This window comes from Anomaloglossus baeobatrachus, chromosome 5, assembly GCF_048569485.1.
Source record: "Anomaloglossus baeobatrachus isolate aAnoBae1 chromosome 5, aAnoBae1.hap1, whole genome shotgun sequence".
Taxonomy (NCBI): domain Eukaryota; kingdom Metazoa; phylum Chordata; class Amphibia; order Anura; family Aromobatidae; genus Anomaloglossus; species Anomaloglossus baeobatrachus.
In genome coordinates, this window is record NC_134357.1 from 251,992,275 (window position 1) to 252,007,488 (window position 15,214).

At 44.6% G+C, this 15,214-nt stretch overlaps 1 protein-coding gene across 1 annotated transcript in view; it reads left to right on the forward strand.

The window, feature by feature from the left end:
* Positions 1-15,214, forward strand: part of LOC142309913 (uncharacterized) — a 98,951-nt gene that overhangs the window by 18,134 nt on the left and 65,603 nt on the right. The window contains exon 2 of the mRNA XM_075347379.1: positions 5,459-5,933. Within this exon, the coding sequence (XP_075203494.1) occupies positions 5,472-5,933 (462 nt within the window). The 5' untranslated portion in view covers positions 5,459-5,471. The remainder of the gene's footprint in view (positions 1-5,458; positions 5,934-15,214) is intronic.

Genomic DNA, 15,214 nt, shown 5'->3' on the forward strand with positions numbered 1-15,214 from the left:
TGTATATATATATATATATATATATATATAGATACAGTACTCATTTCACTGTGGATAATGACACTTACTTGCCAGCTTCCACCATTATCTTCACAAGGTCTTTTTCTTTTGTTCTTGGGTTGATATCCACATGTCTGACCAAAGCACATTCATTTCTGGTGCACGGAACCCATCTCCTTCCTGAGTGGTATGATGGCTGCACATTCCCATCTGTTTGTATTTGCATATAATTGTTTATACAGATGAACAAGGCACCTTCAGGTATCTGGAAATTGCACCCAAAGATGAACCAGTCGTCCACAATTCTCTTCCTGATCTTGGCTGATTTCTTTTGACTTTCCCATGATGCTATACAAAGAAGTGGTGTGTTTCAGGTGTGCATTAAAATACAGCCACAGGTGTGTCTCTAATTAACTCACATCTTGCCAATAAACCTTACACGAAGCTTACAAAGACATGACATCATCATATGGGCTGTCCCATATTATTTAAAGGCATTGTAGGCTAAGTGTATGTAAACTTTTGACTTTGAAGAAAGTAATAAAAATGCCTGAAAACATTCTCTCTCTCTCTCTCTCTCCCGTTATTCTGGCATTTGGCAAATATAAATATTTTTATATATAATATATATTTATAAATAATATAAATTATTTTGTGTAATCATAATTGATTTAAACGGGAAAGGTTTATTCTGATTTTATGTCAGATAGTAAGAAAAACATGCTATTGTGTCTCTTTATATAGTGTATGTAAACTTCTGGTTTTAACTGTAGATAGCTAGATAGGTTGTACAGCTATTTAGCTGAGTTAAATAATTTAACGGGAAAAAAAAAGTGGGGTTTACTCTAATTTTCATAGCCAGCAAAGGTAAAGCAATAGTTGTGGGCTGCAACCCTCGGCTGTTAGCTCTACCTTGGCTAATTTGGAAAAATATAGGAGATCCCAAGCAAATTTTTTTAATGATTTGTAAAAATAAATAAAAAAAGGCTTCCCCCCATTTTTTCCAAAATCAGCCAGGTACAGCAGATAATGGGGGGCTGATATTTTTAGGGTGGGAAGATCCATGTTTCTTTGACCCTTCCCAGCTTAAAAATAGCAGCCCACAATTACTCCATCTATTAGATGCATCAAATCTGGTGCTGTACTCAGTTCTTCTTATTGCCCTGGTGCAGTGGTAAATGGGGTAATATATTGGGTTGATGCCAGCTGTGAATTGCCAGCAAGCATCAAGCCTAGGAATTAATAATCTAGCAGACACCTCCATTACTAATCCAGTGGAAATATTAGAAAAATATTTTATTTGAATAAACACCCCCTGACTACAGCCCTGGTTCACCAATTTCATAAAAATTTATTTGAAAAAAAAATATCTGCCATAACCCAAGCAAATGTCCCAAGACATTCCTCAAAAGCGAACCTGAAAGACATAAAAAGAGAAAATGATTAAAGAAATAAAGACCAAAGACACCCTCATTCACCAATTTAGTTCCCTGTAAAAATCCTAATGCACTGTCCGATTTAATCCAAAAGGGGGTACCACTACATTGCAAGACTCACTGTTCCAGCCAATGAAGAACAGATGGTTCCTCATTAGCAGGGAGAATAGTTACTCATGCAGTTTCATGCACTACTGTGTGAGAATCACTACGGTGAACTGATATGACCTCAGGAGGTCACTCCAGGTCACTGCAGCGGGTCACACAGCAGTATGTGAACAGACGCGGGCAAACAGGTGGACCCCACATCATTTTATTCCTAAAATTAGTAATTAATTCTGCTAAACAGCTGTCTAGCTATCTCTCTATCTATATAACTATCTATATCTATTCATCTATTTTATGTATTATTTCTATCTATTCCATCAATTCTATTTCTCTCTATCTAGCATTTATCTTTCTTTTTTCTACATTTGCACATCTTTTACACAAAAAAAACATTTATTACAGTAAGATCCATTTTTTCCCGGTCGGTCTCACTTGGATGTCCCATGGATGCCATCCGTGTGATGCCTGTATTTGACCCATGCTGCCATAAAAAAAAAACTGACTTCTCTCAGTGTAACTCACCGGACACGCAGGTGTTTCACATTCACACATGGCCCATGTGAAAACATGGAGGTACAGTACAAAGATCTGTATTGACTTTAATTAGTTTGCGTGTGAACGTACCGCCGGCAGTTGTCAAAACGGACACCACTGAGACCGGAGACACAGAGGTGTGAAGGAGTCCTAACATGGTGCTCCATCTTGCTGGAAAAAGCATTATTCATCACCAAATTGCTCCTGCATCGTTGCGAGAAGTTGGTCTTGGAAGATACTTTGATTCCATTCTTTATTTATGCCACTATTCTTAGGCGGGCTTTGCACACTACGATATCGCAGGCCGATGCTGCGATGCCGAGTGCGATAGTGCCCGCCCCCGTCGCAGCAGCGATATGTGGTGATAGCTGGCGTAGCGAAAGTTATCGCTACGCCAGCTTCACACACACACTCACCTGCCGTGCGACGTCCCTGTGGCCGGCGACCCGCCTCCTTGTTAAGGGGGCGGGTCGTGCGGCGTCACTGCGACGTCACACGGCAGGCGGCCAATCAGAGCGGAGGGGCGGAGATGAGCAGGATGTAAACATCCTGCCCACCTCCTTCCTTCCGCATATCCTACGGAAGCCGCAGTGAGGCCGGTAGGAGACGTTCCTCGCTCCTGCGACTTCACACACAGCGATGTGTGCTGCCGCAGGAGCGAGGAACAACATCGGACTGTCGCGTCAGCGTAATCATGGATTACGCCGACGCTGCATCGATGATACGATTACGACGCTTTTGCGCTCGTTAATCGTATCATCCAGCCTTTACACACTGCGATGTCGCCTGCGATGCCGGAAGTGCGTCATTTTCAATTTGACCCCACCGACATCGCACCTGCGATGTCGCAGTGTGCAAAGTGCCCCTTAGGCTAAATTGAATAAGGGATCCCACTCTGTGCTAAAATAGGACAAAAATTACAAGCATACCTCAAAGTTCACCTAGATTTGCATTCAGAAGAAGCCTTGGAAGCTTATTGAGTGGTCTTCACAGTCACCTTTCACATTGAAAATCTTTGATGTGGTTTGAAGCAAGCAGTTGCAGCACAGAAACAAAAAATATTAGTCAACTGGAGGCCAAGGCTGATGAGAAATGGGATGCGAGTCCTCAGGAACACAACCAAAAGCTTTTTCTGGTTGTTCATTATATTTGCAGCAGGTTATGAAAGTCTTCAATCTTAATTTAGGGGTACTTTGCACGTTGCGACATCGCTACTGCGATATCATCGGGGTCAAATCGAAAGTGACGCACATCCGGCACCGGTAACGACGTCAGAACGTGTAAAGCCTAGATGCGCCTATAAGCGATCGCAAGCGTCGAAAATCGGTGATCTGTGTAGCGTCGGTCTGTGTGTGAAGCCGCAGGAACGAGAAAATCTTCTTACCTGCCTCCACCGGCTATGCGGAAGGAAGAAGGTGGGCGGGCAGCATACGTTCCGCTCATCTCCGCCCCTCCGCTTCTATTGGCTGCCTGCCGTGTGATGTCGCTGTGACGCCACACGACCTGCCCCCTTAGGAAGGAGGCGGGTCGCCGGCTAGAGCGACGTCGCAAGGCAGGTAAGTGCGTGTGAAGCTGCCGTAGCGATAATGTTTGCTACGGCAGCTATCACAAGATAACGCATGTGCGACGGGGGCGGGGACTATCGTGCTAGATGTTGCTAGCGATGTCGCAACGTGCAAGTACCCCTAAGTGTTAAAGAAAGACACTTTTCATGAAGGGGTTGAATAATTCTGTAACTGCAGCAATGGTATTTTGTGATGCATTTGTAGAAAGCACTTATTTATTACTTATGTTCAGATATTTAACCCCTTCTGGACCAGGTCATTTTTCATTTGTGCACTTTTTTCTTCCACTTCTTCCATGAGTCAAAACTTGCTCAGTTATTTTTTTGTTGCCCTAACTATATGAGGGCTTATGATTTTGCAGGACAAGTTGCAGACTTGAATTATAACTTTTACTTTTCCATAAAATGTACTGAAAAAAATTCTCCAATCATTACTCTTAGGGGTACGTTACACACTATGACATCGCAGGTGCAATGTCAGTGGGGTCATGTCGAAAGTGACGCACTTCCTGCGTCGCTCTCGACATCGTAGTGTGTAAATCCTAGATGACACGATTAACGAGTGCAAAAGCGTCGTAATCGTATCATCAGTGCAGCGTCGGCGAATTCCATAATTACGCTGATGCGACGGTCCGATGTGTTCCTCGCTCCTGCGGAAGCACACATCGCTGTGTGTGAAGTCGCAGGAGCGAGGAACATCTCCTACCTATGTCACGACGGCTCCCGTCGGCTATGCGGAAGGAAGGAGGTGGGCGGGATGTTTACATCCCGCTCATCTCTGCCCCTCCGCTCCTATTGGCCGCCTGCCGTGTGACGTCGCAGTGACGCCGCACGAACCACCCCCTTAATAAGGAGGTGGTTCGCCGGCCAGAGCGACGTCGCACGGCAGGTGAGTGTATGTGAAGCTGCCGTAGCGATAATATTCGCTACGGCAGCTATCACAATGATATCGCAGCTGCGACAGGGGCGGGGACTATCACGCTCGGCATCGCAGCATCGGCTTGCGATGTCGCAGCGTGCAAAGTACCCCTTAATCTCGTAAATGCTTTTATCAATCTCTGACAGCAGCATTCTAGGTAAAGTGTAGTGATGGTGAACCATCTCTTCCATCCACATGCTTCCAAGCTGCACATAAGAGACCATCATTTTAGATATATGGGACCTAGTGGATGAGGCCTCTACTTTTTGTGTTAGAATATACATTTTTCTTTCTCTCCTATGGTAGGACTCATTCAGACATTAGTAACTTTTCCTGTACACCAAAAAAAACGATCCAAGCTTTATTATTGTATTTGATCATAGTGTCATCAGAGTTTGGTCAGTGCGCCAGTTTTTACTATCAGAATTTGGTCAAGGTTTCATCAGTTTTTTCCAACAACAACAAAAAAAATAAAATATGAAGGTCTTTAAAACTTCTTATATCAGTCTGTGAAAATCAGACAGCACACAGATGGCATCCCGGTGATGTCCGATTTTTTGCGGACTGATAATCTTACATGAGTGATTCTGATCCGAGATTTGGATCTAAAGTGGACATTTCATTGTGATTTTACAGCGACCACTCAGTCTATAACTTACAAAAATGGTAAAATTCCAGCATCCAGATCCAGTAGATTAAAAATTCTCCTTTATTCCAAAATTTGGTAAAAAACAATACAAATCTTCATCATGATGGAGAGCGCATCACATAAGCGTGTTACATTGGACGTGTTTCGGACAAAAATTGTCCTTAATCTAAGACAACATTGTATTAGAAGCATTATAATTTACCTGAATAATTTGAAGGTTTTTGTGTTCCATCTCACTTTTTCCATAGTGATTTCCTGGTAATGTCCTCTCCATTGAATGATAGCAACTCTCAGAGGTGTGATTCTAAAAGCGACAGTCCTCCATCATATGAAGAAATTACCGGTCCAGCAGTATGGCCCGTTCCTCATGGCCCATGCTATCATCATGAATGGAATTACAACTCCTTACCATCAGCTTATCATACCTACAGCAATATACCATCTCTGAATGTTCCTCTGCCGGCATCTCAGCATAATAGTCCAGCTACTGTTGACCAATGGAGCACCCAGACACCCAGACCTATGAGTAGTAACCACCCAGTTTCTCAAGCAACAGTTGTCTACAATCAACCATCTAATACAGAAACACCAGCATCTACCTATAATAACATCTCCACCCCCCCAAATTGGGCAGATGGCATTCATACTCTAAATTTAGCCACCACAACCACCCAATCTGTCATTGCCAAAAGATTTCAGAAAGGAAGACCAAAAGTACTTGGGGTGAGTAACGAATAGAATTGGAAATAGTCCTAAAAAAAATCATAAAATTAAGCTCATAAGACGAAATTCAAGAAATGTAAAAGGAAATTTTATTTTAAATAAGCTACTGTGTATGTGACAACAAACTATTTGAGGATTTGAGGTGTATATATGACTTGTATTCTTCATATGCCACCAGATGTTCCCTCCGCATCCTTGGTATCTATTTTGCAATTCACTCCAAGCTGCTATGATACATTAAATACATTAACCATAACAAATGAGGAACTCCTGCTCTTTTTCCCTTTTGTAGCACACAGAAGCAACCGGGGCACCCACAGCAGTTTTTAATTGCAATGAGATGACACACCGTTAGGGTCACAGAGCTAGGGACCCCAATATAGAGATATACCTTGACGAGGTTTTGGGGCTCAGTTACATTGATCAATGCGATTGCTAAATATCTCCTTTTTCCTAATATTCATGGCAGGTATGCAATTCATTATTCACATGTTCAAGTTAGCAAGCAGCATTTTGCATTGTATTTTCCAATATTTTTCCATATGCTTGAGGCATTATACTATTATCTAAGTTTGATGTGCAGCCTTATCCTTATTGAAAAAATGACCAAGTGTGGAATGGACAAGGCAACTGTTAGATGGATTTGTAACTGGCTTAGTGATCGGAGTCAAAGAGTGGTCATAAATGGCTGCACATCCAGTTGGAAGACTGTTTCAAGTGGGGTACCACAGGGCTCTGTCCTGGGCCCCGTGTTGTTTAACATTTTTATCAATGATTTAGATGAAGGTAATTAAGGGTAAAATGACTAAATTTGACACAAAGTTAGGAGGAATAGCGGAACAATGGACAGCAACTAATAGAATAGTTTTTAACAGGGAGAAATGCAAAGTTATACATCTTGGCAAGAATAATGAAAAGAGCATATACAGCATGGGAGTAATAGAGCTATCCAAAAGCATGTGTGAAAAAGACTTAGGTATACTAATAGATCACAGACTGAACATGAGTCAACAGTGTGACGCAGCAGCAAAAAAGGCAAACACCATTCTAGGATGTATTACCAGAAGCATACAGTCTAGATCACGTGAAGTCATTATCCCCCTTTACTCCTCTTTGGTCAGAGCTCATCTGGAATACTGTGTCCAGTTCTGGGCACCACATTTTAAAAAAGACATCAACAAACTGGAGCAAGTTCAGGGAAGAGTGACCAGAATGGTGACTGGACTGAAAACCATGTCCTATGAGGAACGGTTACAGGATTTAGGATTGTTTAGCTGCAAAAGAGAAGACTGAGAGGAGAATTAATAGCTGTCTACAAATATCTTAAAGGTGGTCACACTGTAGAGGGATCAGTATTATTCTCATTTTCACAAGGAAAGACTAGAAGCAATGGGATGAAACTGATGGGGAGGAGACACAGATTAGATATTAGAAAAAACTTTTTGACAGTGAGGGTGATCAATGAGTGGAACAGGTTGTGAGTTCTCCTTCAATGGAAGTCTTTAAAAAGAGGTTGGACGGACATCTATATGGGATAATTTAGTGAATCCTGCCTTGAGCAGGGGATTGGACTAGATGACCCAGGAGGTCCATTCCAACTCTAATATTCTATGATTCTATGATTAATGGTAAAATGAGTAGATCTGTGGGATCAGATTTATTACAAAGTCTGTTATATTCACTCGTACTTTTCAGTTATGGAAAGTTTCTTGAAGGCACATCTCGCACCCCAGGGCTATGGGGTACTCGGTCCTGGGCCTGGTTTAACTGGGAAGGGTCATGGATGTAATGGCTGGTGCTCGATTCCGTGACCCTGGGGGTCACTTTTACAAAAATGGAGTATTTACAGTGATGATTAATTAAGTTTTTGCCATGTTACTACTTGCGGGTTGCGGCTATAGAGATGGAGCCGCTGCTGCACAGTCTCTCACTGCTAGGGCTGATATTAATGGCAGCCTGGATGTTGCGGCCCTCCGTAAGTAGGGCGAGGCCCCAAGGGATAGATAATGGTGGGGCGCGGAAAAAAGGTAGGCCACACAAGGGATTGCAGGGTAACTGGTTCTTTACTCACAGAGATCTTGCTACCCAATGGAGGCTGGTCCTCACCACTGGTCCCCTTTGTTCCAGTGTCGGCGTGGTGACCTGGTGGCTTACTTCCCCTGCACCCTTCTCTAGTTGGTGGGTCCCCGTGGCATGGAGCATCTGGGGGGTCCCCTCCTGGTTGTCTCTCAGTCTTAGTCCGTATGGCAGGTAATTTGAACCCTGTTGAGACAGGTCTTTGTTCTCGTTCCCAGGCTCTCCCGTCGTTACTGTCCCTCGGACTTTACGGTCGATGAGGTCCTGGATGGTCCCCTCACATGCAGATTTTATCAGGTCTGCCTGGAGTGTTTTCCTGACCTAGGGCTCTGTACCCTGTCGGTGCTATGGTTTCGAGAGTACTCCCCCGTACTCCTTCGGCAACCACATGCCTAAGCCTGACAGGTCATTGTTACACTCTTCCTGTCAGTACCGTTACGTCCGACCCCTTTCACCTCCACTTACTGACTGTCTGGCCCCGCCTCCCTGGTTGTCTTCTAGTGGACTGGATCAGTTCCACCCCTAGGTGGCCATCCATGGGGTCCAACCCTTGCCTGTCACAAGTTTTTTTTGGGGGGGTAAAACAGGGATTAAAATGAATATTTTGGTGTTACTTGCACTGGTCTTCTGGGTCCCCGGGGGTAGGCCCTGCATCTCTGACAGGATGCAGTTCCCTGTAGCTCCTGATGGCTCAGGGGCGCTAGACACAGTCCCTTTTAAACGGTATCAGACATTCTGTCTGCCATAATCGCCACTTTGGTGAGCTTAAAGTGTACTTATTTATGCAACTTCCTTGAGTAAGTATGTGAATCTTAAGGCTATGTTCACACAGGGATTTTTGGGTAAGTTTTTTTCCTGACCAAAACCTGATCTTGTGGTAAGAAATCTCCTTTGAATCATCTGCGTTTTTTGTTGCGTTTTTCATGCGTTTTTTTAGTGGCTTTTTTTTGCAGATTTGGTGCAGATTTGCTGCTTTTTTTTACAAAATGGGTTGTATCAATGAAAAAACGCAGCAAACCTGCAGCAAAGAATTGACATGCTCAGTGTTTAAAAACCTGACCAAAAACGCAGGTATTTGAGAAAACAGTGAGGAAAAAAACCTGATGTGTTTGTCTGTTTGTGTATGTGTGCAAGAGATTTCAGAAATCTCAGACTTTGCAGGGACTGTAAAAAGCAACGTTTTATTAGCATTGATTTGTATAAAACCAAGGCAAATCTGCAGCTAAAAAACACAGCAAAAACGCCCAGTGTGAACATAGCCTAAAGCCTACCTGATATTTCAGGTGATTGCTCACAGCAGCTATCCTGTGGGTGGAGTAACCCTGTATTTCTCACAAGTTTAATTGGAAACAGGTAGGAACTGATTCATTGATTGTGATTTATTGACGTCACTTTCTTTTTTTGCATTGTGTTATTTCTTGATATTTTTGGTGCACAAATTCTTTAAAAATCTGCACATGGTTCATGAATTTGGTGCAAAATGAAAAATACCCTTCATTTACATCTGTTACCCTTTTTTGTGACTTTATAAAACCAAAAGTAAATTTAAAAAAAAAAAAAGTCATCTGTCGCTTTAAAAATGGGTCAGATTGAAAACTCCTTGAGAAACCTTACTCCAGGGGGGACTGGAATCAGCTGCACCCCCAAAAATATGACATTTGGTAAAAGTCACAATTCATTAATCTGTCTAAAACATCTAGATAAGCAAAGTTATAGAGATAAAGTAACAAAAAGACTTAAAGGGAACCTGAACCCAGATTTTGGTATTCTAAATCAAAACTAGCACCTTAAGCAGTGCCTGTGCTGCATTCTGTAAAGGTGCATCTTGTGCCCTAAATCCGGTTGTAGACCCCACAAATGCCTGTACAATATCTCCCGCCATGTATGCAAATTCGTGGGTTCCGTCCGATGGGCGTCTTATTTTGCGGCTCTTGTTCCTCCTTTCAGCGTTGATTGCCATTCTCTTTTCATGATTGACGTGAATGATGCCTTTGCTGCCATCCACATAGCTGGGCAAAATCTCGCTGCTGCGCAGACACATTGCCGGCTTGAGCAGGCACAGTTCACTCTGCCCTATTGTGGGCAGAGCAGAAAACATAGGTGCACCTACGCCAACCCGGTAGGTTCTCTGTGCAGCCATGAGATTTTGCCTGGCAATGTGGATGACATCACCTGAATCATCCACGTATCTGGCCAAAATCCCGCGTCTGCGCAGAGAACTTGCCGGTTCACATAGGCACTCTTATGTTTTCGGCTCTGCCCGCAATTATACAGAGCAAAGTGTGACTGTGCGAGCTGGCAATGTCTCTGCGCAGGAGCGAGCTTCTGCCAGCTACGTGAATGGCGCAAAGCGTCACCCACGTCAATCATCAAAGGAGGACAGCGATCTGGAGGGACAGTAGCCGCGATATAGAATGCCCATCAGACCGGACCCACGAATTTGCATACATGGCAGAAGATATTATAGAGGTGTTTGTGGGGTCTACAGGAGGAGTCAGGGGACAACATACATCTTTATAGAATGAAGGCTATTTTAGACTCATACTTGTCCTTTCTGGAAGAATTTCCAGCAGGCTTATCATCAGAGGCAGGGTGAAAATGATAGTACAGTGCCTTGCGAAAGTATTCAACCCCCTTGAATTTTTCAACCATTTCCCACATTTCAGGCTTCAAACATAAAGATAAAAATGTTAATCTTTTGGTAAAGAATCAACAACAAGTGGGACACAATTGTGAAGGTGAACGATATTTATTGCTTATTTTAAACTTTTTAAAAAATAAATAACTGAAAAGTGGGGCGTGCAATATTATTCGGCCCCTTTAAGTTAATACTTTGTAGCGCCACCTTTTGCTGCGATTACAGCTGCAGTCTCTTGGGGTATGTCTCTATCAGTTTTGCACATCGAGAGACTGAAATTCTTGCCCATTCTTCCTTTGCAAATAGCTGGAGCTGAGCGAGGTTGGATGGAGAGCGTTTGTGAACAGCAGTTTTCAGCTCTTTCCACAGATTCTCGATTGGATTCAGGTCTGGACTTTGAGTTAGCCATTCTAACACCTGGATACGTTTATTTGTGAACCATTCCATTGTAGATTTTGCTTTATGTTTGGGATCATTGTCTTGTTGGAAGACAAATCTCCATCCCAGTCTCAGGTCTTTGGTAGACTCCCACAGGTTTTCTTCAAGAATGGTCCTGTATTTGGCTCCATCCATTTTCCCATCAATTTTAACCATCTTCCCTGTCCCTGATGAAGAAAGGCAGGCCCAAACCATGATGCTGCCACCACCATGTTTGACAGGGGGGATGGTATGTTCAGGGTGACGAGCTGTGTTGCTTTTACGCCAAACATATTGTGTGGCATTGTGTCCATATAGTTCAATTTTGGTTTCATCTGACCAAAGCACCTCCTTCCACATGTTTGGTGTGTCTCCCAAGTGGCTAGTGGCAAACTTTAAACAACACTTTTTATGGATATCTTTGAGAAATGGCTTTCTTCTTGCCACTCTGCCATAAAGGCCAGATTTGTGTAGTGCACGAGTGATTGTTGTCCTATGGACAGACTCTCCCACCTCAGCTGTAGATCTCTGCAGTTCATCCAGAGTGATCATGGGCCTCTTGGCTGCATCTCTGATCAGTCTTCTCATTGTTTGAGATGAAAGTTTAGATGGACGGCCGGGTCTTGGTAGATTTGCAGTGGTATGATACTCCTTCCATGTCAATAAGATCGCTTGCACAGTGCTTTTTGGTATGTTTAAAGTTTTGGAAATCGTTTTGTAACCAAATCCAACTTTAAACTTCTTCACAACAGTATCATGACCTACCTGTTGTGTTCCTTGGTCTTCATGATGCTCTCTGTGCTTTAAACAGAACACTGAGACTATCACAAAGCAGGTGCATTTATACGGAGACTTGATTACACACAGGGGGCTTATATTTATCATCATCATCAGTCATATAGGACAACATTGGATCATTCAGAGATCCTCAATGAACTTCTGGAGTGAGTTTGCTGCACTGAAAGTAAAGGGGATGAATAATATTGCACGCCCCACTTTTCTGTTATTTAATTTTTAAAAAAGTTTAAAATAAGCAATAAATTTCGTTCAACTTCACAATTGTGTCCCACTTGTTGTTGATTCTTCACCATAGCATTAAAATTTTTATCTTTTTGTTTGAAGCCTGAAATGTGGGAAAAGGTTGAAAAATTCAAGGGGGCCAAACACTTTCGCAAGGCACTGTATACACCTCTATTTGCAGCTAATAACACAGGATCCATCAATCACAATAGGTGACATCACAACTGACCTTGCTCACTTCCCTTTATAATGCCAATCGCACACACTTAGATGCTTCAATACATAAGATACTGTATTAAGATACTGTAGTGTTACGAGGGGGACCCGGGGAAGCGTGCCAAGATGGTATAGGACAGCTTCCGCCGGTCAAGGTTCACTGTGCGGTGTAGGGAACCGCTGCTATGGTTGATGAAGAGTGAGTGGGTTGCTGCTGGTGATCGTCTGTTACGTCACAGACGATCTGCGTACACCGGCCCGCCCTAACCCGTGAGGGTTGAATGGCATGGGGCTCATGGCTCGGTATACCTGTTGCACGAGGAAGCACAGTGGAGCCCGCGCACGTGTGCCAGAGTAAAGTCACGGAATTGTGGCACGAGGGTAGCACAGCGGTGCCCACGCACGTGTGCTTCAAGAACCAGGTGAGTTCGAAGGAGTCTCGAGGAGCTCACCCAGGACAGGGACACGGCCTGCAAACAAGATACTGCAGGAGCAGCAAGGGCAGGAACACGGCCTGCAAACATGGCACTGCCGGGGCAGCAAGGGCAAAGCCCACAAGAATACAAAATGACTGCACAGCAGCGTAGCAGCACACTGCCAATCATCCAACAATAGAGGACGGTCACGCGCCGCCATATTGGCAGGAGGAGCTTTTAAGGAGGCGCAGCTCCACTCAAGGGCGGGCGCGAGGTGGACATGACGGACTTGACCCAATCAGGATCACCGACGCCCCAGCCCGGCCAGTCAGGGTTCACCACATCACCAGTCTCGTCATCAAGCCGTGTGACGTCAATGGGCGAATCAGGACATGCCACGTAGTGCACATGTTCATCTTCCCGCCTCTCGGTTTCACAATGTGCAGAGATGAGGGAAGTCTTGCTGCTTCCCTGAGCAGATAACCTCTGCACATTGTGTAGTCTCTCGGACCTTTGGCGCTGCTGAGCAGGAGGACCCATGGCAGGCAAGGAATGGGAGACCGCCTCATTCCTTGCAACAGGAGAACCACAAGATGCCACACTCCTGCTGCCTCTCTGAGCAGGCATCTCCTGCATATTGCGTAGTCTCCCAGACCTTTGGCGCTGCTGAGCAGGAGGGCTCATAGCAGGCAAAGAATGGGAGACCACATCATTCCTTGCAACAGGAGAGCAACGAGGTGTAACACTGTAGGGTCAGAGTTTATTCATTGCTGCTGCTGCTGATGTACATGTGACGCCCTGGACCACATTACACACACACCCCCATCCCTTGTGAGGACACATCAGTCACCCGAAAGAGAGACCTAATGCCTCCCTCAGGGCCAGTAGGGCACACCAGGTAGGTGGAGTCAGGTGGAAAGGCACGCCCACCGAGGAGACTACTGTCCTGAGGCAGGAAATACAAACAGTCTAGTCAGGAGATTAAGTTGTACAGTGACAGGAGGTGTGGAGGAGCAGGGCTGTCAGGGACCCGGGTTGGAGCCTGGGATCCCCGTAACATCAGGCAGGCAGCTGTCATAGGGTTATTTGGACTGCCTATCTATTGCCTATGTGGTGACCGCCTGCATGAGTACCGGTATAGCAACCGGCGGAACTGTAGGGACTGGGCCAGGGTTAGAGCCCGCCAGCCCTGAACCAGGGAGTCAACCGTTTACCGGAGCACCAGAAACTGGGTACTCAGACCCCGTCCTAGCTTAGAAGCCACTGAGTATAGGCAAATTAACTGATTGCAGTCTGGACCTCATGGGTTCATCCTCACCCAAAGTCCCGAAAGAAGGCAACAGCCCACCGATACCGGGTGAGAGCCACCGCCAAGGGCCAAACATCTGACAGGCCGGCGCCTTCGGGCAACCGAGGGCTCTTCCGGCAGCTAAACGCCGGGGAGCGGGCTACCACTGCCCAGGCAGGGGAGCCGAACACTACAACAAGAGGTGCAAGGGAAAGGGGCCACCATCAGCCTCACAAGAGACACAAGCAGCTGGCTGTGGAACCCGACCATACCCAAACTTTGGTTTACCAGTGACTCTGAGTGTGAATTAATAGTGAGTACACCAGTGCCATCCGGGCACAACACCACACCGCAGTACGGCACCTTGCACCCCGACAACATCATCGCCCGGGCCCCGGGACACACCACCCCTACCCACGGAGGGGCTGACATCCAGGCTGCGCCTTTAACACCGATCCCGGGAGCCCCCTTTACTCCAGCCGCAGCGGTGGTGCATCCCTTCAGAACGACCCGTGGGTGGCGTCGTACGACGACAACGCGAACCTCATCTCACACCACCACCCCACTGCCTCCCCTTAACAGAGCGATGTTGCCCCCGGTCCGGAGGCGCTCGTGCCCCCGATAAACCAAGCCCGGCCCTCGAGCGGCTCAGCCCAAGCAGCGGAGCGGCCGAGCCCCTCTCAGGGCGGTACATACATGTAGATTTCCAGAAACAACAGAAAAAAAAATATATTCAAAGTGTGAAAATGGCAAGATTTCTAATGTTCTTTTAAATAAAAATTTTAATGCAGTAAAAAAAACATTGCCATTAAAAAAAGTATATACATTTAGAACAAAATTCCTAATTCAAACAATAGTTCATTTTCTGATTACTCCCCCTTTAAGTCAACACAATTGCATTGTCATTATTAATAAATGGCACTATGTAAGAGAGTAAGTGAAAAATGTGTCACACATTATATTATGTTTGGTTTAAACAAGGTTTTGTCTTTTAGGAAAAATGATAAAAAATCCTATTCTTATTTAAAAAAAAAAAATAAATGAAAATTAAAATTGTGGAAAAACTATAGCACAAATGCCATGTTTAAAAAGGCAGAAAACACTATGAATTAAAGGGTTATTTTAATCTCTAAGATCCTATCACATTATGTAGTAGAGATAATAATAATAATAATAATAATAAAAATAATAGCAAATACCTCCAGTTAAA